The 27049-nt window shown below is 45.1% G+C and overlaps 1 protein-coding gene across 1 annotated transcript in view; it reads right to left on the reverse strand.

Moving 5' to 3' along the window:
• The window catches only part of LOC144754339 (ficolin-1-like), a 292441-nt gene that overhangs the window by 99254 nt on the left and 166138 nt on the right, over positions 1 to 27049 (reverse strand). Inside the window, exon 6 of the mRNA XM_078642028.1 lies at positions 5431 to 5573. Coding sequence (XP_078498154.1) covers positions 5431 to 5573 — 143 coding nt within the window. The remainder of the gene's footprint in view (positions 1 to 5430; positions 5574 to 27049) is intronic.

Raw genomic sequence — 27049 nt, forward strand, 5'->3', positions numbered from 1 at the left:
ATCGGTGGTGATTTTGTTCCATTTTGTAACAAGTATGGAGGGCAGTGCAGCAGTGTTGGCATCCCTGTTAGCGTTTTTAAAGATGTACTAGGATACCTGCCTCAATATTCTTTAACTATGGTGTTGGTGAGATAAAAATATTCTCGACATTGGGTGGAGTAGCATTCTTTGCACAGTTTTCAAAAAAGGGGACATGGGGTAATACAGGTAATATCCCTATTAGGGATACAAGTAACATCTCTATTAGATGTAGAGGTGAAAAAATATGTCCCAATGACTGGCCAAGAATAACATTTACTTCCCCAAATGCCAAGTCTCCTTTAGTGACAGACGGGCCATCATTATGTCCGCAGCCAACATAACCCTTCCACAGCCTTACAAAGTAAGGGTTGACAGAGGTTTGGCCATGCGTCCACCCACCTGAATAATAGTGATCAAACACAGCCAGTTTTCACTGTTTGTCACAGCCAGGTAAAACGTGGCGTGACGTGCAGTGAAAACTCCCATGGCGAGGGTGGTATTGATTTTTTTTCCAAAGCAAAATAACACTTTGGGCTTTTGTTTAGGAAAGAGGAAAAAAAAGCTTTGTAAGTTTGTTATGTGAATCCATCATATTGACAAAACTGTCCTTCAAACTTACAATGCATTGACAGGAATTGCCGTGAAAGAGTTCCTGCCAATGCTAGAAATGTCTGCTTTATGGCGGGCATCTCAGAATTTGGCGGAGGAGCGTCGCCCCACTGGCTCTGAGAGCCTGCAAATGAAAAATAAAATGATGTTCTAGCATTGTTTTATTTTTCATTTGCCGGCTCTGAGCTAGCTTCTGCAGGGAGGGGTGGGGCATGGGAGGGGCGAGGAGGAGTAATATGTGCACTCCCTAATGTTTTTGGCTGGCCATCTCAGGCCGGCAAATCACTCACATGCAGTTAGATTTCTCCAGCCAGGCTGCATTGAACAGCCGGGATGGAGAAACCCCACAGACTCCCTGTCCTGAGCGGAGCATATTTTCAGCCCGCTCAGGCCAATCCCTGTGCTGCTATCAGAGCATGAGAGCTGCATGGGGATTGGATAGGAGTCTGTACCAGGGGCTACTGCAAACAGGGAGAGAACAGGAGGCGCGACGTGGGAGGTGGCCGGTGGCTTCTGGTACGTTTTTTTTTAAACTAACACCCCCACATGCTCCCACCCCCCCTCCCAATCCTGTGTTTCCTCCACCCACCTCATCACCATTTGTTTGTGGCGGCCGCCAGTGTTTGACACCCTGGCTATTAGCCATCTACTAGTTCGCTAGATGAGGTACTGCAGGCCAAAATAATGAAACCTGAATGAGTCCATTTTGTTTAGTACCCTGCTACAGAACAAGCACATGCTTTAAGATTCCACACGTAGAAATTATAAATGTTATTTTGGAGAGCTCAACTTCTGGTGGTGTCCGATGGTACGGGAGTGAATACATGGTGCGGAGAATGCATTGCTTCGCTAATGTCATCTGTTGTAGCAGGAGAAGCAGATACTTTAATGAATGTACATCGTCTTGCTTTCCTTTGCTAAAGAAGGGTATAGCTACCCATATCTAGAGATGGTATGTCAATGTAGCATTTGCCTTAAGATGTCGTTTAGCTGAATACACCTTCACTATCAAAGAATAATTCTGCTACAACGTTTATTTATGAATTGCGCTTTTGCAATACAAACCTACACAAAGACTCTCTATTTTTATGTCGTTTTCAGAAGTCGTCTATATTTAGGTAGTGCCTGATGCAATGCCATTGGTAATAGTCAAGGCCTAGATTGGTTTCTGCCTTATTGGTCCTTGTCAGTGAGTCATAGCTCAGATCCTGTGACACCGAAAGCAAGAGATGACTGTCTGGGCAGATACCTGGCCACTTAGTGCACTACGTAAAACACACAAAAGGTGATGGGAGAAATGCCTGAAAATAGCCTAACCACAGGCAATCCTTCTTGGGAGCAATCCATTGTTTTTACCTAATGTAACGTACTATCAGATACTCACCTTATGTAACCGTTATGGAACATAGCTGTTATTAGATCCAAAATTGAAAATCCAATTTGGAGGGACTTTATTCAATCCCAGGACTTGCTCTGACTTCAAGAAACAAGGAGCCTTGAACCAGTGCACCTGAATGGCTACAGAACTTTTTGTACCTCAGCTGTAGCCGTTCCCCATGGGAGACCGAAGGGTGGCTTGATTGTCTACTTGTCAAACAAATTAGTGCTTGAGAAAATCACTGAACCTGTTAAAGACATTTATTTTCAAATTTTGTTTTTTGGCCTGGCTTGTGACACCCCAATTGTTATTGTCAATATATAATAATATTCCTTGTGATGATGTTACGAATGTTCTAAGGAAATTGCCTAAAGCCTTGTAAGCACAAACTGATGGTGATCAAGTTGGGGGATTTCAATTGTAACTTGTGGGAATTAACCAAGGACAATAGGTGCGGTGTAGTACGAGATGATGGTGAGGGACGTTTCCATTTTAAACATAATTTTTTAGGGGAACAATTTAATATCTTGCTAGCTAATTTCGATCTAGGATTTGCAAATGAAATGTGTATCTCTACCCCTACAGTAGCCCCAACATTTAATGGTAGAAGTTGCTCTACAACTATAGACTATATCACTATTTCTAATAACTGTGGAAACAGAATCCATTCTTTTAATGTTCCTGATATAGCATTGAGCGACCACTTCCCGCTTTGCGTGTCTATTCTGCTGCCTACTGTACCATTATTGTTCATTGATGGGGAATGTAACAGTTTAAACGCTGACTTAGCAATTGGTAAAACTAATGGATATACACTAAAATGGGCTATGATAAATGAGGCAGTGATAATTAAAACAGTGGTTGAAAAATGTTTTTCAGAAATAATTTTGTGTCTAGAGATAGACTCACCACCTGAAACTTGTCTTGCATCCTTTTCTGTCATATCGAACGAAATTAAGAACTCCCTCACTAGGCAATTTAAGAACCAGAAGAAGGAGGGAGGTTGGTTTGATTCCAGATGCACTAGGGCTTATGCAGCCCTAAAAAAGGTGCTGCATAACAAACCTAGATCCGCTGAGGAAATCCGCAGATCTAGGAAAGATTATAAAACGGCAATCAAAGATAGGAAAAATACTCTGAGGTCCGAAGCTTGGGAGGCTCTTCATTCAGCCTCCAAAACAAATGACAGTGCGAGCTTCTGGAAGATTGTGAGAACCCCCTTTCTTAGTGAGGAGGTTAGTCCGAAAATAGATATAGCAATATGTGAATCAGATTGGGTCAGACACTTTTCGAGAGTATATGAGGGAGAAGAACATGAAGGAGAAGAACAAGTGGGGTCTTTGATCCCCACTTTTGACCATCCCCCGAACAGTAATCTGCATTTTACTCTCGAGGAGGTCGATAAGGCCCTGAGTAAAAGCAAGGGCGCTAAGGCACCTGGCCCAGACGGGGTTCCCATAGATATATTTAAGAGTATTTCCTCTCTGTGGGCGCCCCTTCTGGTCCAGGTGCTCAATGCCAGTTGTGTTGCTGAATTTCTGCCCACTTGGGTGGAATCTGTCATTGTCCCGATCTACAAAAAGGGAAATAGACAGGACCCAGCCTGTTACAGGCCTATTTCCCTATTGGACTCCTTCACTAAGATAGCGGGCAGAGTTATTCTGGACCGGCTTCTGGAATGGGCGGAGGAAAACTCTGTTCTGTCTGATCTTCAGTACGGCTTTCGTTCCGGTCTGGGGACAGTAGAACAGGGTTTGAACTTGTTGATGCTGGTCGGGAAATATACGAGGGCAAAAGAGGGCAACTTGTTTTTGGCCTTCGTAGATCTCTCGGCCGCCTTTGATTGTGTGATACATTCTAAACTGTGGTTGATATTAGAACAACTTGGGGTTGAATCAAACATTATTTATTATCTTAAGCGTTTTTATAGCAACGCGTCGGCCCGCGTTCGCTTTGGCCTAAATGGAGAGCGCACAGATAAAATACCAATCAGGAGTGGGGTCAGGCAGGGCTGTGTCCTGGCCCCCTTCCTTTTTAAACTGTATATAAATGGATTGGAAGATGTCTTGTGCAAAGATAGTCTGGACCCCCCATTTGTAGGTGGCTGCCCAATACCAGCACTTTTGTACGCTGACGATGCTGTACGGGTGGTTGACAGCTTTTCCCGCTTTATGAATGAGTTGGGCCTGAAAGTCAATACATCAAAGAATTTCACTATGTATTGTGGTAGGCAAAATAAATCTAAGAGGCCAATTTTTATAGCGGGACAGAAGCTCGAATTTGCTAAACATTTCTCTTATCTTGGGATAGTTTTTGCCCAAAATGAGACGTGGACCCAAGCTGTTTCTGCCAAAAAGCTCGAGCTTTTTAGATCAACCGCTGCTCTTAAAATCTTTTCAAGTAAATTAGGGACTAGACCCCTGTAGAATTGATTCAAATATATAAAGCCAAATGTGTAGCTGGTGCTACCTACGGTAGTGGGGTTTGGGGTTTTGTAAACTCCGCACCTATCCAGGTTGCTGAAAATTCCTTTTTAAAATATATTCTGGCACTCCCCAAAAGCTCCTCCAATTTTAATTGTCACTCAGAATTAGGCCTTCGTTATGTCACAGACCTGATTAAAATAGAGCCTGTGCTGTTATGGCACAGACTCTGGACTCCAGAAGCAACACACTTAAACAGAGATGTCCTGACAGACATTTTGAAATGTCTCACCTCAGAGTACTATTCATGTATTCCTATTTTGTAAACTGTATGATGAAATGAGGAAAAACGTTTTAGTGCCATTTTTAAGAGAATTAGGACTTCGTCATTGCCGTGCGGCGATGATTAGTATTCAAGCCCTAGATAATCATGTATCTGTAGCAACAACAATTTTGTACCTAAGAAATGTGATGATTATTAGGAAACGTATGATCATATAACTGCACTTTATAATTGTAATTGTTTCTTCTATGAATGTAATGAATTCTTGTATTTTTATATGTGTATCTTCTTTTAATATTGTAATCATGCAATTTTTATCCGTACTTTTATGATTGCATCCAACAATCGAATAAAGATATTTTGAATTGAATACTCACCTTATGTAACCTGAGAATAGACACGTAACAATATCCGATCTCAGCGAGTTTTAATGTTGATTATCACAACCCAGTTGCACCTGTATTAGTGAAACCTTTTGTTGTAAGGCCTGATGTTACTGTAACAGTTCTACTTTTCTACCGAGAATGTGTTTATTTACGTTCCCCTACTGCTTCTGATGAAAAACTGATAATTCAATTTTGATATACCAGTGCTTGGACAATTCGGTGTAAGATAATGTTTAACAAAAACGTTGGGAGTCCTTCTTAAAAAAAAGCTGCTATTGGAGGCATCCCTCAGGATGGCCACACTATCCCATCAAGTTGTCGATAACTTACAATCCATCCACCTCCATCTGTGTCCATGTCACAGAGCACAATCAGAGGCTTTCTATCCTCAGGGTAGATGGTGTACCAGCCACTGAGAATGGTCCCACTCTGCAGAAGCTCCTTGCAGTTTTTTGCCCCTGCATCGTGCGTTGCTGAGGAGAAGATAAGACAAAAATATCATCAATGCAAGATAGGTATAGGCTATGTGGACTAGCATTCAATCGAAAATCATAGAAAATAACAATCGTTCTTTTAAAGCGAATATTACTGAAAGTAATATCCTTTTTATATAGAGAACAGAAGCATCAAATTATCAGTCAACTCAAATTTAACCAGTTGCTGCTGTCACTGAAATGGGTTTCAGTTAGAATGAAGGCAGTACTGCAATAGACCTACTATATTGGCAAAGGACTGAGCCTTTGGCCATACATATAGCTCTACTCCAATTGCACGGCCTGTAACTCAAACATCTAACACACCTACAGGTATGTAAAAACATGCTTCTTAAAAGAAGAAAATATGATGTTCTTTATAAAACAAAACACAGGAATGGAAAAAAACCAGGTATTACTATTCTCAAAATTAATGGTGCTCAATTTATCGACCGCAGAAAGATGAACAGCTGAGCTGGCTTTGATATGATTTGAGCTTCTGCATTGCTAGAAGGAAGTGCTTAACTACCTGTGGCAGCTTGCCAGCTGGAGAAGTTACGGAGTCCTCATCAGTGCTTCCCTTTAATGAGGTGTGAATACTGCTCCCTGAGCAGGAATCAAAGATTTTGACATTTCCGAGGAAGATGTGGATATGCAGGATGTGGAACTGTCAGGGATGTTAAAATATTAAACTAGGGGGCGGCCACCAGGAGTTTCTATGGTCCTATGACCCTAGTGCCAACATGTTTCAGTCCACTAATGGCCTGTGTGTCCCAGGACTTTCTTCAGGGCAAAAAGGGGGGATTCCTCCCTGGTTTCTCAAAAGGGCAGATAGCTGCTCCTTTAAAAAACTAGAAACAGAAAAATGATTTCGCTTCTAAAGTTCTTTTACTCCATCTAAACTGAAAATAAAAGAAAGAGAAAGGAGATCATAGTGCAACATTGTTGTCATGAAATCAATACTTCCCATTTGTAATGTGCTATTGAATAAACCCATGCTTGCCAACCAGGTAGAGTGTATAGACACCATCATTATTCACACCAACTTGGTATGCAAATCAAGTATTATATATCAATGTCTCACTTGGCTCTGTGGTATATATAGTGTTGTGGCAATATATATCGTGTATCGCTATTTTTTAAGCTATTGTGCATGTGAAGGGCGAGCTTGTGTGGAACTTTATGTGGAATTGAGCTGAATTGTGTGGCATGGAACTGTGTGTATAGCTTTGCGTTTTTGGTGACGGAAAAGAACAAATAGGCATGAGTTAAGCATCAGATCTATGTGTTAAAAAAAATTATATAGTTGGAGTTATTGGCATTGCAAATATAAATGTCTCTTACCTATGTGTTTTGGATTGGAGTGGATGTATGTGTATGCACAAATTATATGGGTTGGTTTGGACTTGCTAGTGTTGGTATTGTGTGGTGTGAAACTGTGGTGTGGATTTGTGTAGTGGAATTATGTGGTATGGTGTGCAGATGAATTATGTGGATAGTAATTATGTGTTTTTGAGTGTATTGGAATTATTTGGAGTGGGACTGTGTGTAATGGAGTTTAAGTATGTGGTATGGTATTTTGTATAGTGGAGGTTAAAGAAGACATACAGATATATATATATATACAAACCTGGAAACCTCTTCCTGTCTGTTGTAATGTTCGTTTGTTATAGCTTTTTTTTGTTATGAAGGGAGGGACAGAAACAATAGGAGGGTGAAGATCGAGAAATAGTTCCTGAATCTGAATTACAACACGAGCAGAGGACCAACACTAGGAGAGAATCAACAGATGCCAGATTCCGAGGACACACTGAGGTGATGATGAGTAATGCTGAAGTGGTGTTGAGGTGCTGGTGTGCTGGTGCAGATGTGATGCTCAGGTGATGCTGAATGATACACAGGTGGTGCTGAGTAATGCTGAGCTAGTGGTGTGCTGTTGTGGAGGTGATATTGGGTGTTTGCGTTACTGAGGTGGTGCTGAGTGATGCTGAGGTGTTGCTGAGTGACCCTGTGGCACTGAGTGATGCTGAGATGGTGCACTGTTGCTGAGGCGGTGCTGAGTGATGCTGAGTTGGTGCTATGTTGAGGTGATGCTCCGCTGATGCTGAGGTGGTGCTGCATGGGTGCTGAGTTGCTGCTAAGGTGGAGCTGCGTTGGTGGTTCTGTGCTGATATTTATGTTGTGCTGCGCTGGTGTGAGGTGGGGCTGCGCTAATGCTGAGTTGATGGTGAACTGATGACGAGGTGATGATGAGGTGCTGCTGAGTGATGCAGAGTTGTTGGGTCATGCTAAGGTGGTGGTGTTGCACTGGTGCTCAGGAGGTGTTGAGTGATGTTGAGCTGGTGTTGTGCGGAGGTGATGCTGCGCTGATGTTGAAGTGGTGCTGCATTAGTGCTGCGTTGCTGCTGAAGTGGGGCTGCCTTGGTGCTGAGGGGGTGCTAAGCTGGTGGTGGTGCAGGGATGTGGTGATGCTGCTGTGCAAATTCTGAGGTGGCGCTGTGCTGGTGCTGTGCTGGTGCTGAGTCATGCTGAGGTGGAACTGAGTCATGCTTTGGTGGTGCTGCTGTACTAGTGCCCAGGTGGTGCTGCGCCGGTGCTCAGTTTGTGCTAAGTGATGCTGATGTGGTGATGCACGATGTGGATATGGTGCCGAGCTAATGCGGAGATGGTGGTGCGCTTGTGCTGAGGTGGTGCTGCACTAATGCTGAGTTGGTGGTGCACTGATGAGGAGGTGGTGCAGTATTGATGCTGAGGTGGTGCTAAGTGATATTGAGGTGGTGCTGAGTGGTACTGAGTGATGTTGAGTGGTGTTGACTTCTGCTGAGGTGATGGTGATGCGCTGGTGCTGAGGTGGTGCTGGCTGATGCTGAATTGGTCTGCTTAATTCAGACACTCTGTTCATCACCACCCCCTTTTCTGAATCGTTTTGGCCACTATAGGTGTGGCAGGGTATACTCAGACATGAGTCCCTTGCTCACTGCTCCATCAGGATTCAAGCAAGCCGGGCCGACGAGGCTGAAATGCCAGAAACCGGTCCCCGGTAGCTTGTCTCCTTTCTGGTGAAGAATTGGCTTGGTAGTTTGGTCTGCCCTGTTCCCATGATGCACTGGGCCAGGGACAGACTAATTTGCATATAGCCAGGTTCTGAGCTGGGATGGGGCAGTGAGCTAAATAACGGTGATGGATCAAGCCCTGATCTTTGGACTGGGTAAGAGTGGTCTGCTTAATTCAGACACTCTGTTCATCACCACCCCCTTTTCTGAATCGTTTTGGCCACTATAGGTGTGGCAGGGTATACTCAGACATGAGTCCCTTGCTCACTGCTCCATCAGGATTCAAGCAAGCCGGGACGACGAGGCTGAAATGCCAGAAACCGGTCCCCGGTAGCTTGTCTCCTTTCTGGTGAATAATTGGCTTGGTAGTTTGGTCTGCCCTGTTCCCATGATGCACTGGGCCAGGGGCAGACTAATTTGCATATAGCCAGGTTCTGAGCTGGGATGGGGCAGTGAGCTAAATAACGGTGATGGATCAAGCCCTGATCTTTGGACTGGGTAAGAGTGGTCTGCTTAATTCAGACACTCTGTTCATCACCACCCCCTTTTCTGAATCGTTTTGGCCACTATAGGTGTGGCAGGGTATACTCAGACATGAGTCCCTTGCTCACTGCTCCATCAGGATTCAAGCAAGCCGGGCCGACGAGGCTCAAATGCCAGAAACCGGTCCCCGGTAGCTTGTCTCCTTTCTGGTGAAGAATTGGCTTGGTAGTTTGGTCTGCCCTGTTCCCATGATGCACTGGGCCAGGGACAGACTAATTTGCATATAGCCAGGTTCTGAGCTGGGATGGGGCAGTGAGCTAAATAACGGTGATGGATCAAGCCCTGATTTTTGGACTGGGTAAGAGTGGTCTGCTTAATTCAGACACTCTGTTCATCACCACCCCCTTTTCTGAATCGTTTTGGCCACTATAGGTGTGGCAGGGTATACTCAGACATGAGTCCCTTACTCACTGCTCCATCAGGATTCAAGCAAGCCGGGCCGACGAGGCTGAAATGCCAGAAACCGGTCCCCGGTAGCTTGTCTCCTTTCTGGTGAAGAATTGGCTTGGTAGTTTGGTCTGCCCTGTTCCCATGATGCACTGGGCCAGGGACAGACTAATTTGCATATAGCCAGGTTCTGAGCTGGGATGGGGCAGTGAGCTAAATAACGGTGATGGATCAAGCCCTGATCTTTGGACTGGGTAAGAGTGGTCTGCTTAATTCAGACACTCTGTTCATCACCACCCCCTTTTCTGAATCGTTTTGGCCACTATAGGTGTGGCAGGGTATACTCAGACATGAGTCCCTTGCTCACTGCTCCATCAGGATTCAAGCAAGCCGGGCCGACGAGGCAGAAATGCCAGAAACCGGTCCCCGGTAGCTTGTCTCCTTTCTGGTGAAGAATTGGCTTGGTAGTTTGGTCTGCCCTGTTCCCATGATGCACTGGGCCAGGGACAGACTAATTTGCATATAGCCAGGTTCTGAGCTGGGATGGGGCAGTGAGCTAAATAACGGTGATGGATCAAGCCCTGATCTTTGGACTGGGTAAGAGTGGTCTGCTTAATTCAGACACTCTGTTCATCACCACCCCCTTTTCTGAATCGTTTTGGCCACTATAGGTGTGGCAGGGTATACTCAGACATGAGTCCCTTGCTCACTGCTCCATCAGGATTCAAGCAAGCCGGGCCGACGAGGCTGAAATGCCAGAAACCGGTCCCCGGTAGCTTGTCTCCTTTCTGGTGAAGAATTGGCTTGGTAGTTTGGTCTGCCCTGTTCCCATGATGCACTGGGCCAGGGACAGACTAATTTGCATATAGCCAGGTTCTGAGCTGGGATGGGGCAGTGAGCTAAATAACGGTGATGGATCAAGCCCTGATCTTTGGACTGGGTAAGAGTGGTCTGCTTAATTCAGACACTCTGTTCATCACCACCCCCTTTTCTGAATCGTTTTGGCCACTATAGGTGTGGCAGGGTATACTCAGACATGAGTCCCTTGCTCACTGCTCCATCAGGATTCAAGCAAGCCGGGCCGACGAGGCTGAAATGCCAGAAACCGGTCCCCGGTAGCTTGTCTCCTTTTTGGTGAAGAATTGGCTTGGTAGTTTGGTCTGCCCTGTTCCCATGATGCACTGGGCCAGCGACAGACTAATTTGCATATAGCCAGGTTCTGAGCTGGGATGGGGCAGTGAGCTAAATAACGGTGATGGATCAAGCCCTGATCTTTGGACTGGGTAAGAGTGGTCTGCTTAATTCAGACACTCTGTTCATCACCACCCCCTTTTCTGAATCGTTTTGGCCACTATAGGTGTGGCAGGGTATACTCAGACATGAGTCCCTTCCTCACTGCTCCATCAGGATTCAAGCAAGCCGGGCCGACGAGGCTGAAATGCCAGAAACCGGTCCCCGGTAGCTTGTCTCCTTTCTGGTGAAGAATTGGCTTGGTAGTTTGGTCTGCCCTGTTCCCATGATGCACTGGGCCAGGGACAGACTAATTTGCATATAGCCAGGTTCTGAGCTGGGATGGGGCCGTGAGCTAAATAACGGTGATGGATCAAGCCCTGATCTTTGGACTGGGTAAGAGTGGTCTGCTTAATTCAGACACTCTGTTCATCACCACCCCCTTTTCTGAATCGAATTGGTGCTGTGGTCAGGTAATGCTGTACTGATGCGGAGGTGGTGCTGCCCTGATGCTGAAGTGGTGCTGCATGTGTCCTGAGTTGCTGCTGTGCTGGGGCTCCGCTGGTGGTGGTGCACTGATGTGGCGATTGTGCTGTGCTAATGCTGAAATTTTGCTGTGTTGATGTTGATGTGAAGCTGCACTGTTGCTGAGGTGCTTCAGTACTGGTGCTGAGGTGGTGCTGCCCTGATGGGGAGGTAGTGCGGTGCTGATGCTGAGATGGGGCTGTTCTGAGGTGGTGGTGTTGAGATGGTGCTGCACTGGTGCTCCACTGATGCTGAGGTGGTGCTGCACTGATGCTGAGTTGATACTACACTAGTGGTGGCTCACTAATGAAGAGGTGGTGCTGAGTGATGCTGGGGTAGTGCTGAGTGATGATGTGGTGGTGGTGCTGCACTGGGTCTGAGCTGGTGCTCAGGTGGTGCACAAATTTTGTTGAGCGCACTGCATCGCATTTGGCGTTGCAGCGCGTGCAACAAAATTCATTTTATTTATTTTTTACGTTACTTACCTGTAATCGTCCGTTTCCCATATTTTACACCCCCCCACCCTGCCCCTCCCCTGCCCCACGTCACCGCCCGGTGTAACGCCCTACACGGGCTGTCGCTGTTTATATCGCAACCAAACTGGATGGGATGAAGATACTCCTTTCCATGTAATTCCTATGTGTCCCCCTCTAAAACCTCAGTCCCAGTATCCAATTAAACCTGATGCCAAAGTATCCATAAAAAACATTCTTACTCAATTGGAGTACCAGGGAGTGATTGAACCATGCGTTTCACAGATGAATAATCTTCTTTTGTCGGTTTCAAAACCTGACCAGTTTTATCGTATTGGTTTGGATTATCAACATTTGATTAGTCATACTCGCACTTTCGCTGTCCAAAATATACATAGTACAGAACTAATTAACAATATTGTTCCTAAAAAGTTTAAACCCACACTTGATATTTCCAATGGTTTTTTTCAATCACAGTTTGCCTCTGGAGAGCCATGATCGGTCCACGTTACCTCCCTTGGTTCCTAAAGGAGATATGCACATTTGCCTTTGGGGTATAAAAAGAGCCCAGGCATTTTTGCAGCTTGCATTATGTCGATTCTCCCTGAGATTGACCTGGATACTTTGTGCTATGTTGATGACATCTACTTAACAGATGATTAATTGAATCCTCATTAGCTTGAATGGATCGCATAATTTTACGGGTTGCTGAACTTGGATACAAGTTTCATTTTTCTAAATCTCATATTGCTTTCTCAGTGTCCACTTTCTTGGTTATGAATTACCCAATGAGGGTACGTGCTTGACCCCTCACTTCTTAGATAAATGTGCACAGTTTCAAGCCCCTAATAAGCTTAAAAAGCTACAATCTTTGCTAGATGTTTTAAATCCTGCTCAAAGTATTAGGCCATTGTATGCTTTGATATGTCTTGATTATTCAGCTTCTTACTGGACACGTGAACACACTGTGATTCTCAGATCTTTACAATCTGATTTCTTTGAAATGCGACATTTACATGCACATCTTAATATAACAAATTTGGTCATTCACATTGTACCAGGTTCTATTGTCTTTACCTATGTCAAGTTTAATGAAGGAGATATAGTTCCTATTGCATATAAATCACATTTAGATTCCCTGGTGGAAATGCATCTTGCATTCATTGAAAAATATTTCACTGCTGTGCAGAAAAGCAGTCCTCAAAAAACGGCCTTTGGCTCAAGGTGAACCAATCATTCTTGTTTCTCCTGTGCCCGCCTTAGAAGCTGTCACGAAAGCTATTGTTCCAAATTCAAAAGCCCTTCATCCCGGGTGGGTTCATTGGGCTATTTCCTCAACAGTGGTAGATGTCAACATTGTTTTTGACCCTTCTATACAGACACAAGAGTTTTTGCAATATGAACATGTCTATCCAGTACCATCATCTATTCTTCCACTTGATGAATATCAATGTATTATCTATACCAATGGTTCAGCACAACCGGCTATCGGTTCTAAACAGTAGTATTCCTCAGTCGTTTTAGGAACTATGGGCCTAATGTATAAAAAAAATATTTGTGATTCTCTCATTGCGAATCTTTGTGATTCGCAATTAGGAAACTGCAAATCGGCATGCATGAAAGTATGTAGTACACTTTCTGCGATTCCTAAGGGGTCGCAAATGACCTACCTCATGAATATTAATGAGATAGGTCGCAATTTGCAACCCCCTAGGAATCACAAAAATCACAGGGATTGTGGTCTGCTGAGATCAGCAGACTACAATGTCTGTAATTGCTTTTAAATAAAGCAATTGTTTTTCTTGTAAATCAGCCCATTTTCCATGAAGGAAATTCACAAAGAAAAAGGGGTCCCTTGGGGAACCCTTCCCATTTGTGAATGGGTTACCACCTACATGAAGTAAGTGGTAAAATGTGAATGTTTTGCGACCGCATTCACGGTCACAAACATTCATGCATACCGTTAGAATTCTCTATTTGAAAGGGATGCCCTAAATGCTCCATCCAATAGTGAATTGCAAACCCATTTTGCAAGTCGGTAACAGGTTACAGAATCCCAAAATGGGCTTGATACACTGTAAAAGTTTTTTTTGTGATCGCAAACTGGCCGATTCTTTGAATCGGCCCATTTGCGGGAAGAAAAATGCTTGATGCATCTGGCCCTGGATCTTCAATGTGTGGTAACACACACTGTAGCAAATTCTATGGTTGATGAGGCAGTAAAATCTGCAGTAGCCACATGTAAAATAGGAGCAGTAACACGTTCTAAAACATGTGTTGATAATGATATCTTGGCAGCTGTCCATTTTTCTCAGGCAAGCACCACTTTACCTAATGGTTTTCCTTCCAGATATTCATATTCCCTGTATGAGCATCAGGTTCCTTTTGTAATGATTTACAAAAAGATGATCGGCACACACTTATTTGCAAACATGAATAGATGTGCTAAGTTCGTTGTTCTTATCAAGTGAAATCCAAAAATGTCATGGAGACGTGGTAAGTTTTTTTGATAATTCTTTATTCTTTTTACTCTTAACGGTGTAGCCGAGACATTTTGTCCCTTCGCAGGACTTCTTCAGGGCTCAGTCATGTGATAGATGTAATGTCTCATATGTTCAGTAACATACCATTTCCAGAGATCACTCAAAGGGGGAGGACGGTTGTTTTGGCTGCGCACTATTGATGCGGTGTCCAACACGGGCCTGACATTTTCGGAAACATTTTTGCTATATTTGGGAGTATTGGACCCACTAAACATCAACTAAGAAAGCGGGACGATAGTTTTATGTTGTTAAACATTTTTGTAAATGTCAATTTGAGAATTAGGAGATCTTTTTGCTGTGATTGTTGCCCCACACATGAGAGGATCCCACTTACATAACAACGTGCAGTATTGTGTCTAAGGCCTCCATGTAAATCGCTTCCTTTTGTAACTATACCTGGGGTTGGCAATCACATGATACCCAGCCTTCACAACAGACAGTCTTTAATAGTTACCGAGCATGAAGGTGTTGCTTCTGCACATGCAGGAGTGGCTGTCACTATCTCCCTTTTACAAAAAATTTCTTGGTAAAAAGGTTTATACCAGCAAACCAGAAAATATGTCTTGGGTTGCGATATCTGCCAATAAATTAAATGTTCAACTGTGTCTCATTCACCATGGATGCATTTGTTTATTTCGAATCAGCCTTTTGGCTTTCTTTATTTGGATCATTGTGGTTTCTCACATGGCTTTCCTTTGCAGCCCGTGGCCACCATCATTGATGCTTCTCCCTGGCTGCCGGGGGGAGGGTGGGAGGTCAAAGCCTCTGTTGATTTAGTACCTGTTTCTACTTCTCCATCTTCTGCAACAGATGTCATTTATACTGATCCACCATGTAATGCTTCTTCTGAGTTACATTTTTCAAATCTAACTGCTGAATTGCAACTACCTCTGTTCCATTGGAGGTCCTCAGGGTACTATATGGATCAAAACCGCTTCTCTACTGACAGTTCTTCAGTGACTTTGGTTCTGCATACACCTCCAGCTCAGATTTGTGTTTTTATTTCTTTGTTTAAACTCACTTATCTACTCCCTCCTTGGATATACATTTGGATCATCATATACTTGGTTCTTTTATTCATGTGAATAGGATTTGTGATTGTCTTTTTCCTCCAGATTAACGGCCATTACCTTCCAGAAGGTTCAGCTACAGAACTGGTTGATGGGGTACTGGCACAACATTTTTTCTCCCATTAAATGAAAGAAGACTTGTCCTTTGTCAACATTTCAGCTGTTCCTGTGACCGATGGAATTGTTTGGGCATAAAGTTCCTTCCGATATATTTGGTCCTATGGAGACCCTGCAGAGTCCATACGTGTTCAAAATTTCCATTGGTATTGCTGCCTGACTTACAATAATACAATAATATACTGTGTTTGAATAGGAAGATGTATTTCTTAATTCCACTAATTATGCTGATATGTTCTGTTATAACCATTATGGACATCATTTTCTGCATAGGGTAAGTAAACAAAATTCCCATTATAATTATACACAGTGGGACATTGCCCAACTCCACCACAAGGAAGTTCAAAAACGCAGACAGACAAGTATACATATTTAAGACCTTTCAGATCCAACATCATACTATTTTAAATTGGTTCCGACCTAGTCAAATAAGTATATGCTTAGTCAGACAAAGTTGATATATGCGGCTTAATTGGTCGATCAGCTGGCCCTTAAGGGTTATGATAATTGAAAAAACAACATTGATCTGAAATCAATTTGGGTACAAAAGCCTATCAAATCCAAGGCCCAGAAACTTTATTTTGAGCCTGCCTTATTCCCACACAAATTATTTTCCTATATGAAAAGGTCGAACAAACTACTTTTCTGGGATTGGCTAAAACTAAAGAAATGAATGCCCCCATAATTCCTATTTGGAAATTGGCAATCGTATATAAATTATACAGAAACCCAGTTAAAGGAAAAGATACAAAATGGTACATTTAACTCGTCATTTTTAAATCCTGATGGATAGTTAGTGGGGCCAGCACACAGAAATGGTTGTCGTTTGATTTTTTGTTAGGTCCCAATTCCCCTCGTTCTAAAAGATTCCTATATGCAGCTTACAATGAAATATGGGAATTATCATACATTGAAGCTGCTATGCATTTGAGACAAATTGATAAAAATAATTTCAATAAAGTACTTGCTGTGATAAACAACAGTACTAAAACGTTATCATCTCATATTTATAGTTTGAATAGCATTGTGTCAAATGTTATTGATATTGTACAGAATTATATGTTGACATTGTATCATGGTCAGAATCAGAAGATCCATTCAGCAATTTAGTTGGACTCTTTAAACACTCACAAATGGATACATTCCTTGGCATTACCTGAACTGCACTGCATTGTTTTTGCCTTTTATTTAACACACAAACAACAATCAATGGCTATGAAATACGCAACATATACCATGATACTTTTAGAGAAATTAGAAAAAATCTCCTTCACTGTAGCTGAAACGTCTTCAGTGGTGTGTTTAACATACTGAGGTTTCTCCTTGCCCATATTGACATTTCAGTTTACAGCATGCATTAAGTATTTTTCTATAGGTAGATATGAGCCCCTTGGGAGCAGCCACATCCATGAGTTATGGTCCCTGCCATTTAACTATTGCTGTGAACGTGCTGATAGAGAAGATTTTCTTACGAAAGAGGAGTGCGACTCCATTGACGATCCCTGATTGCCTCAAAATTGGACAAGTCACTCCCATTCCCATGAAGTCCAACTCAGATTTATCTGATCCCAACAACTTCAGACCAATCACTAACATTATGACGTTAGCCAAACTTCTTGAGAAATGTGTCAACAAGCAGCTCTGCAACCATATAGAGAAAATTCAACTACTGGGCCTCTATCAATCCAGTTTCAGAGTAGGGCATAGTAACGAAACTGCCCAAATGCACATTGTGGATGACGCACTGAAATCCCTGGATCAGAATGTCCCTTGTCTTTTAATCCTTCTGGACCTGTCCTCTGCTTTCGACACCATCAAACACGAAACCTTGATTAATCTTCTACAATGGAGGATGGGTTTAGCGGGACCCGTCCTAAAGTGGTTTACTTCTTTCTTACACAACCGCACTCAAAGGATTAAACTCAACCAGTCCCTTGCTTCCAGTACCCAGGTCAGGATTGAAGTTCCGCAAGGATATGCACTCTCGCCCACGCTCTTCAACCTCTTTATGGAACTTCTCACTGTCATTCTGAACCAGTCTAACATAATTACCACCGGTATGAGGATGACACGCAACTTTACTTGAAGATCTCCTCTCTAGATGATATTAAAATTCTAAATGAAGCTCTTTCACAAACTCAACAATGCTTGCCCAGAACCATCTGTTGTTGCACACCCTCAAAAGTGAATTCCTGCCTATTGTCCCCCACAATCACTCTGCACCTACCCTGGAATGGCTAAAGCAACTCACTGTCCTTAACTGCACCCCCCTGGTGGTTGATTCCGCTAAATTGTTAGGCATTACCTTAGACAAACTGCTTAACATACAAGGGGTGCCAAATTTCATCTTAACACCCTCAAGAAAATCAAACCTTTCCTTTTGACCAAAGACTTACAACCTGAAGTACAATCTATGGTGATCTCACGTCTTGAATATGGTCTGGTGACCCTTGCGGGGCTTCCTAAAACGAGCTTGGCCCCTCTCAGAGCCACTCTCAATGCGTCAGCCAGGCTCATCATAGGCTCCAAGAAACACAACCACATTACACCTCATCTTGTGCAGCTTAATTGGCTGTCAATTGAAGCGAGGATTCGCTTTAAAATAGCTTGTATCACGCATAAAGCCTTGCATTACAACACTTTGGCCTATCTTACAAACAAGCTAGTTCTTTCTGGCTCCAATCAGAACTTAAGAAGTACCTAACACCTTGTACATGGTAATGTAGGGGGTTACCATAGGTACGCCCTCAAGTGCAGGCCCCCACCCTCCACTTCCCCGGGGGCCTGCAACGGGCCCCCAAAGCAAATCCCCACCAGCCCTTCCATGGCGGCATCGCCGCCATGGAAAGGCCTGCAAATGCCCTACATCCTGATATGGATGGCGATGCCTGCTAGGTACCGCCATCGTTTGGGCCTCTGCTCCACCCGCAAGGCAATCATAATGATTGCCGACTGGTGGAATAGTGGCGGACTGGCTTTCCGTCCATCGAGATACCCACCACCATCGTAATATGGTGATGGGTAATTCAGATTACTATGGCGTGACGGTCGCCACCGCTGGCAAGGCGGTGGCGAACGTTACGCTATCGTAATCAGCCCCATAGTTCTGTTCCTGAGCAGAACCCATGCAACACCCTCATCCTCCAAATTATGCACTTTCCTCAATGTTTGTTAGGCTGGTGTTAGAGTAGTAAATCTGATGCATTCTATTAATACACTCTCCACAATGATTGTTATTTTTGAGTTTGAATAGTGTATTTGACCCTCTTGCACTGAATTGTAGTTAGAATGGTGCATTTTAATTCTTTTTTATTTTTTAATGCTTTTGGATTAGAGTTGATGTACCACTGTTGTTGTGATTTATTTTGAGATATTTAGAGTACATTTCATTAAAAATTGTATACATTTAAGGCACCACACACACTACAAATTCTACACCAATTTATAAAAATAGTGCCACTTTTGGTCATTTGGTTGCCTCTGTCAGGTACAAATTCACATTTAGCAATTGTTCTGGAGGATTTTTCACCAGATGTCATACAGCCTCCTCAGCAGGTTTAATCCTGTTAGGAACTCCTTCCTGAAGTTCCAAGAGAGTCCTTGAAAGTTTGGGACTTCAGTTCCCACAATATACTTGAACAAAACCATTACAAATCCACTGGTAGTACTCCAGGCTGAGGATCCTTTGTGGTGATGGTCAGGTGAGCTCTGCTAACCTGTAGCTTGCAGGGCGTCCACTCTTAAGTCCTTTTTTAAGCAGTTTTGACCCACAGGGCTGTAGTTTCAGGTGGTTCAAAATGCACAGTCTTCAGAATGCAGGGCCTGATGAATGCACATCAAACTCCTCAGTGTGGGCCCTTCTGGTTGTCTAAGGTTTCAAAAAGCAGATCTAAGAGGCCCTGGCCCTCTCAGATACTTATTCAGTGTTTTTTGGGGTCTAGCAGGAGGGTATTCCTGTCCAATGAGGTGCAGGGCAACACCGCAGAGCATGACCACTTCCTCCAAAGTGTGGCAAAATGATATCTCAGAAAGCGATAATTTCAGCAGGGAGAGAAGAGCTGGCTACACCAGCCCCCCCCCTAAGATGGCTAATATCCATAGTCTCTCCCTCTTGAATCTGCTCCTTCCTTCCTTAAGCCTAGCATTTGCCTGGGTTCAAAGAGGAGAGTTGTAAATGAAAACTTTTCACTAGCTTGTCTCCTCCTTCCAGCTTTGGAGGCAAGCAGATCCTTGCGCCACCTCCAGATGGAGACGCCACTCGTGATCCGATAGGCACTAACAGCTGAATTAATCCACTCTGGTATTAAGGAACCGGGCAGATGTTGAACCATGAGGGAAATGCCCTGTTGTTCCAGCCAAGTCCAAAGACGCAGGGCCTCTTGACAGAGGGTCCTTGACCCCACTGTGTCCTGTCTGTTGCAGCACCACATGACGATAGTGTTTGCAGTGAAGACTTAAACTAGTTTTCCCTTGATGGATGGTAGAAAGGCTTTCAATCCATTTGCACAAAGCTCCAACAAGTTGATATGGAGCCCGCTTCTGCCGGAGACTGGAGTCCTCTCATCTCATTCTCTCCCAGATGGCCTCCTCATCCCAGAAGTGACGCACCAGTCATTACTGTGAGATCTGGGTGGGGAAGAGAGAGGGTCTGACTCTGACCCAATCACGGTTCGTTATCCACCACAGCAGGTTATTCGCTGTGCTCTCAGATATCTGAACCAGGTCGGTGAAATTTCCCCAATGCTGCGCTCATTGGAACTTCAGGTCCCACTGCGGAGCCCACATCGACCATCTGGCATGGCCCACAAGCAGGATGCAGCAGGCCCAACAGCCTCAGAGTAACTCTCACTGAATTCCAGGATAGAGGCTGAAACATTGTTATCATAGCCAGAATATCCTAGACTCAGTCAGTCAAAGTACTTTTATTCGATTTTGATGAAAATCATAAAAAGACATTTCATACAAAAATGCATTAATACGTTTACAAATACATCAAGTGCAATCATATTAAAAAAGATTAAAATGCATGACCAAGGCTTTACAATGCAACCTTATAAAAAGCAGTTTACATATCTAAAAGTCTAAAAGTATCCGCAACGGCAAGTGCAGTGCAAATAAGCGATTTGGTCTACGACAAAAGAAAGTCATTATATGCTGTCGATAGATACAAGTTTGCCTTTAATGCGCGCTGCTGCGGCCAAGAAACTTCCCATACAAAAAATTATACGAATAGTGCTCATCGATTGTAAGTATAGGAGTGCCGGTTTGACTTGTTTGAAGCCTGCTTCCCTTAAAATTGGGAGCAAGTATTTCTTTCGAGGCGCTGAAAACAGTGTGCAAAACAGGGCAAAGTGCGTGGTATCCTGTATTGAATGATTGTCACAAGTGCACAGAGGAGCTGACTCTGGCTTAGCCCAAGATGGATAATTTCCCAATAGATAAGGGATCAGATTTAATCTAAATTTAGTCAGGAGGTACAGATTGAACGGTCTTGTGACTATTGTGAGATAAGGTTCCATAGCGGGGGAACATTTTGTTAAATAATAAATCCTGACAGAGGGCTTCAGAAGTTCTATTTCCTCTCGGTTAGATCTTGCCAGGGACAGAAATTGCCTTTTAATCAAGACTACGTCCTTGTGTGTTATGCTTTTAGGTGATTCAAAAAGTTCCAATCTTCCTAACCGGTCGAATGACCTCCTCAAATAGTCCATCCAGGGGATTTTGTTATGATGTTCCAGTGACATAACGTCCTCCATAATAGAATGATTCAAGATTACCTCTTTGTTAAGCCACGTTTTCAGCCAATAAATCAATGGGGCCAGGTTTATCCTGTCAGTTATATAATCCAAGCCCACCTCCGAATGAATTGAATAGGTTGGGGTAGATGGGGGGACTGATAGTAATGAACGTAAAAACCTGTTCTCTGCTCTTTGGATCGGATCAAGCTGTGCATAGCCCCAGATTGGCGCTCCATACATGGCTATTGACAAGCATTTCGAGGTGTAAACCTTCAGTAGGGCCTCCATTGGCCTAGCACCCAGTCTTTTGGAAAAGGCCATGAGGGCGGCCGATGACCTAGACACCGATAGGCTTTTTGCTCCAACCTGTGGGCCCCAAGTCCCCCTCTCGTCAAAGAGCACCCCTAGGTAGGGAAAAACTGCTGTTCTGGAAACCTCCAGGCCCTTGCATCTAAAGGTTTTAATCGTGCTTTTGCGCCTGAGTACTCCTACTACCATTGTGTGCGATTTGCCCACATTAACCTTCATGTCCAAATCGTCCATGAAGGTACCAAATGCATCAAGCAGGCACTGCAGGGCATTGCCAGTACGGGCAATTAGGACTGCGTCGTCCGCGTATAGGAGTGCTGGAATCTTAGATACTCCTACACGCGGAACATCACCCCCAGTCTTCTAGGCACTTCCCCAGTCCATTGATGTATATGGTAAACAGGAGGGGGGCTAGTATACATCCCTGCCTTACCCCACGCCTAGAGTTGAATTTGGCGCTGCATCTTCCCTCCCTGGTGACCCTGACCTTAGCGGACAGCTCCTGATGTAATGAGGCCATGAATCTAACCAGGGCCTCGTCTATCCCGATCTTCAATAACATAGCCCAGAGCTTTGTTATGTTCACCAAATCGAAAGCCGAGGAGAGGTCCATAAATGCTAGAAATAAGGACCCCTCCTTGGCCACCGTATACTTGGCGATCAGGAGATGGAGATTGGAGCACTGTTCCACTGTGCCCCTCTTTTCCCTGAAGCCGTATTGTATTTCGGCTAGCCCACCATGTTTCTCTATACTTTCCCTCAGCTTGGTTAACAGGACTCTGCCTAAGATTTTAACGGCAGAGTCCAGGAGGGATATGGGCCTGTAACAGGCTGGGTCGTCCCTGTTGCCTTTCTTAAATATTGGGATGATTATAGATGTTGACCAGGAAGATGGGTAAAAGCTACTGGTGGCCGCGTTAAATACGTTGGTCAGAACGCCTGCCCAGGTACCAGGGAAGATTTATACAGATCGCCCGGCACTCCGTCAGGGCCTGGTGCTTTATCCTTTGAGGTTTCTTAGATAGCCTTTTCCACTTCACCTATATTGAAGATCAGGGCATAAGACTCCGGGGCGGGTGATGGATTGGGGGTACTGTCCATGCTCTCACCGCCATATACCATTTTCATCCGGAATCACGCAATCCAAAACTGAATTGGGTGTGTCCGCGAAAAAGGGCTGGTTTATTACGTTCCAGAATTCTTTGCTGTCCCTGAGAATGTCTACGTTCAAAAGGTTATCCCAGGCAGTTGACTTTATCTTTTCTTTCCTTGATTTAATGGCCAACTTGTACTGTTTCCTAAGGTGTGCTATATTTCTCTTGTCCCTTATAGGTTGCTTTAAGGCAAGCATCAACAGACTATGGGCCTTGGAGCAGTTTGCATCAAACCAGCGATGGGGTTTGCTGGTTCCCCGTCTCGTGCTGACAGTAAGATCTGTCACAATTTGGTTACAAATTGCTTCAAAGGCCCCCTTGATTTCAATGGCTGGAGATGCGGTATTTTGGCAGACCTCTAGATAACCTTTGATTTTTGGTAGAAGCTCAGTGTGGAAAGTGTTAGCCAGAATATCCTAGACTTACTGTTCGGGAGGATAAGCCTGAAACTGCACCGTGTGCAGAACTGCTCAGATGAAAGGGAGTGTGACTTCGGCAAGTTGATAGAGAATTCCAGCAAATGCAGGAGGTTCGCCATAGTCTGGAGTTGAGAGATGACTGCCTGGGATGGACGAGCCTACCTTCAACAACCAGTCATCAAGATAGGGGAAGACTGGAAGTAGTTTAGGACTCTGAGGTCGAGGATAGGACAGAGGCCTCCATCATTCTATGGAACCAGAAAATAGCAGGAGTAGCAGCAACAGCTTATTTCTGGCCCAGGAACCCTGTCTATAGCACCCTTGGCCAAGAGATTCTTGACTTCCTAGTGGAGTAGGGCAGGTTGATCCTCGGTCAGCTGATCGTAAGTAGGAGGCATGGAGGGAGGGGTCTTCTCAAAGGGGAGCGAGTAGCCTTCGGACTATTTGCAACACCGTCCTGTCCAAGGTCATGTCCCACCAGGGAAGGAGGTGATGGCAAATCCTGCCACCAACTGGATGCCATGATCTGGGAGGATTGGACTGGGAAGATTTTTTGGTAGCGTAGGAGGATGTGGCCTGACCCGACTTCTGGTCGGGTCAGGCCAAAACCCCGTCCATGGCCACAGAAAGGTTGCTGAACTTGCAGCGTCATCTGGCTGGGGTAGGGTTGACGCAGTTGTACGCCCCTTCCATAGCCATGAAAAGGGCGAAAGGCAAACACAGGCCAGGATGACATAGTATGGCCTAAAGACTGGGCAGTAGCCCTCGAGTCTTTAAAGCGCTTTAGTGCTGTGTCCGCCTTGTCTCCGAAAAAGACGAGCGACATCAAAGGGCATGTCCATGAGGTTAGCTTAGACATCCTCTGTGAAACCAGACAGCCATTGTTGAGGAAATCGCTCTGCCCAGCGTGTCTGTCATGTCTAAGCCACAACTTACGGAAAACTTTGCTGCATCCCTCCCATCAGCAACAGCTTGGGAGAACAGAACCCGGTCCTCATCAGAAATTCTAGGCAGCAACTGCACAACTGTATCCCAGAGCAAATGGGAATAATGGCCCAAGAGGCATGCGGTGTTTACCGACCACAATGCTAGGCTGGTGGAAGAAAAGATCTTCTTACCAAAGCTGTCCAGCCTTTTGGATTCCCTATCCGGAGGTGCGGAAGGGAACGCAACACAGGAAGTAGGGTCTTGGGGCCCCCCGATTAACAGAACTAACTTAAGACAAAATCCTAAACTTACTACTTTTGGTATTCACAGAATGCGCTTACTACTTTTGGTATTCACAGAATGCACTTACTTCTTTTGGTATTCACAGAATGGATTTACGACTACTAACCTTACGCCCGCACTCGGGCCGGAGATTCCGGCCCAGAGGCGGAGCTTCCGGCTTGGAGGCGGAGCTTCTGGACCGGAGGCAGAGATTCTGGGCCGGAGGCAGAGATTCTGGGACGGAGGCAGAGATTCTGGGACGGAGGCAGAACTTCCAGCTCAGAGGCGGGGCTTCCAGGCCAGAGGTGGAGATTTCGGCAATGGCTAAATCTCCGCCACTGGCCAGAATCCCCACCTTCGAGCGTGAAGCTCCGCCTCTAGCCTGGAAGCTCCGTCTCCGGCCTCAGTGCGGACATAAAGTTAGTAGTCGTAAATCCATTCTGTGAATACCAAAAGTAGTAAGTGCATTCTGTGAATACCAAAAGTAGTAAGTGCATTCTGTGAATACCAAAAGTAGTACGTTTAGGATTTTTTCTTAAGTTAATTCTGTGAATCGGGCCCCTGGACCACCAAGCTTGGTGGGGTGGGGTGGGCGGAGAAGAAAGGTGGGTCGCCCGGTACAGGGCAGTGGCGGCGTTCAATAGTTCTGTTCACTGGAGCCCCTGTGCTGGGCTTGGACCAGGTACCCAGAAGAATGTTGGTCAAGGCCTCGTTGAAAGGCAGCAATGGTTCTGAAATGGAGACACCAGCATGCAGGACCTCCGTCAAGATGGAAGTCTTGACTGCCACTGTAGGAAGCTGCAGGCCCAAGACCTTTGCAGCCCTCCGCACCACAATCTCAAAAGAAGCCCCCTTCTCCATAGCCAGGTTAGGAGGAGACAGCATGCCGGGGTCTGGGGAAGTGTCCAGGCCGCTGGCATCACCTAGGTCCTCATACCAGCCCATTTTATCATTGGGAAATGGGATTTCTAAGAGAACCTGCTGCCCCTCCCATCCTTAGCCCTTCAGAATAAGGCTGAGGGCATGGCAAGAAGTGCAACGGCTCTTTTGGCACCAGTCTCGGCATTGGTGGACACCCAACAGGCTCTGGAATGATGATGGGGAGGCACAGCTGGTGGGTGCCAGTAAAAGGATCTAGACGTTGGATGAAGTGCTGGGTAGTCTGGGGAGGTTGGAGTGGTGCGACCAGTGCCGGTTCAGATCCAGGAATGGATCCAGGAGGAGTCCATGGCATCGGAGGTGCGGACCCACAAGGTCTCCGTATACTGAGCCTGCGGGGACCAAAGGCATGACAGCAGGGTCAGGCTGCCCAAATATGGTGCACATAGCATCATAAAATTCTTTTAGTTGGGTGGGGGGGTCGCTCCCTCCCCCATAAAGGGAGGGAAATACAGAGCTGACTCAGACACCTGCTCTGCGGAGCGGGGCCTCAAAAGCCGAGACTCCTCCAACTTGTCGCATGAAGGATGGGGTGAAGCCAAAGCATGCTTCGACTTCTTGTGCTTCTTATGTTGCTTCTTACCTGACTGCAATGACTTTGACTGGGAGAAAGAAGACTTTGACCCCTTGGAATGGTGCTCGTACCTTCCTCTCGACCGAAACTGGGACCAGGTGCGAGATTGATGTGTCGACCACTGTGACACCGTGCGCCGGGCTACGATTAGCTTCAGGGGCCTCAAACGCCGAGACTCCTCCAACTCGTCGCGTGAAGGATGAGGTGAAGCCAAAGCATGCTTTGACTTCTTGTGCTTCTTATGTTGCTTCCTACCTGACTGCAATGACTTTGACTTGGAGAAGGAAGACTTTGACCCCTTGGAATGGTGCTCGTACCTTCCTCTCGACTGAAACTGGGACCAGGTGCGAGATTGATGTGTCGACCTCTGTGACACCGTGCACCGGGCTACGATTAGCTTCAGGGATTGCTCCTTCAAAGCCTTCGGCACCATGGCCCAGCAGTCAGAGCCAAACTTCATGTTGTTTTCATGCTCCAGGAACCAAAGACACACCAGGTGGGGGCCAATGACTGTCATGGTGCAGTGACACGTGTAGCACAGCTTGAACCCCAAGGTCTTCTTACTAGATATACCCACAAACCCAAAGAACATGACCAAAAGTCAAAACAATTCTGTTAAAAAGTTGAGGGGTAGCCTATATAGACAATGCAGATGTCATGGTGACGATGAACCCGATGCCTACAATGTCACGTGGAGTCTACCAATGCCACCGATTGGCGCCAGGGGTACTGCTAGCGAAACCTTCCAGATTCAACCTGATGCCTGAAGTTAAAAGGTAAGGAATCTGCTGCTACATGTCTCTATCAGATACATTGTTATTATCATTTGATTTATCTCTGTCTGAGCTCCTTACGTCCAACACAGATGGAATTTGAAGGGCATGGAGAAGTACTGTGAAATTATAAGAGTGCATGTCAGTTTGGTCGGCCACCTTAGGCTGGCCAAACAGACATGCGTACTTGTGTTTCACCAACCCAGCTGTAATTCACAACTGGGTTGGAGAAATGCCATAGGCACTGTCTGATTGGCAAACCAGGCTGCTCAGACCAATTCTGGTGCTGCTCTCATGCTATGAGAGCAGCGTCTGGATTGTGTGGGGAGCCTGTACCTTCAAGCCCAATCCACCTCCAGGACGAGAGGAGAAGGAGCAACGAGGTGGCCAGCAGAGGGAGTAGAGCGGCAGGTAAGTTAT

The sequence above is a fragment of the Lissotriton helveticus genome, chromosome 5_1, assembly GCF_964261635.1.
Source record: "Lissotriton helveticus chromosome 5_1, aLisHel1.1, whole genome shotgun sequence".
Lineage (NCBI taxonomy): Eukaryota > Metazoa > Chordata > Amphibia > Caudata > Salamandridae > Lissotriton > Lissotriton helveticus.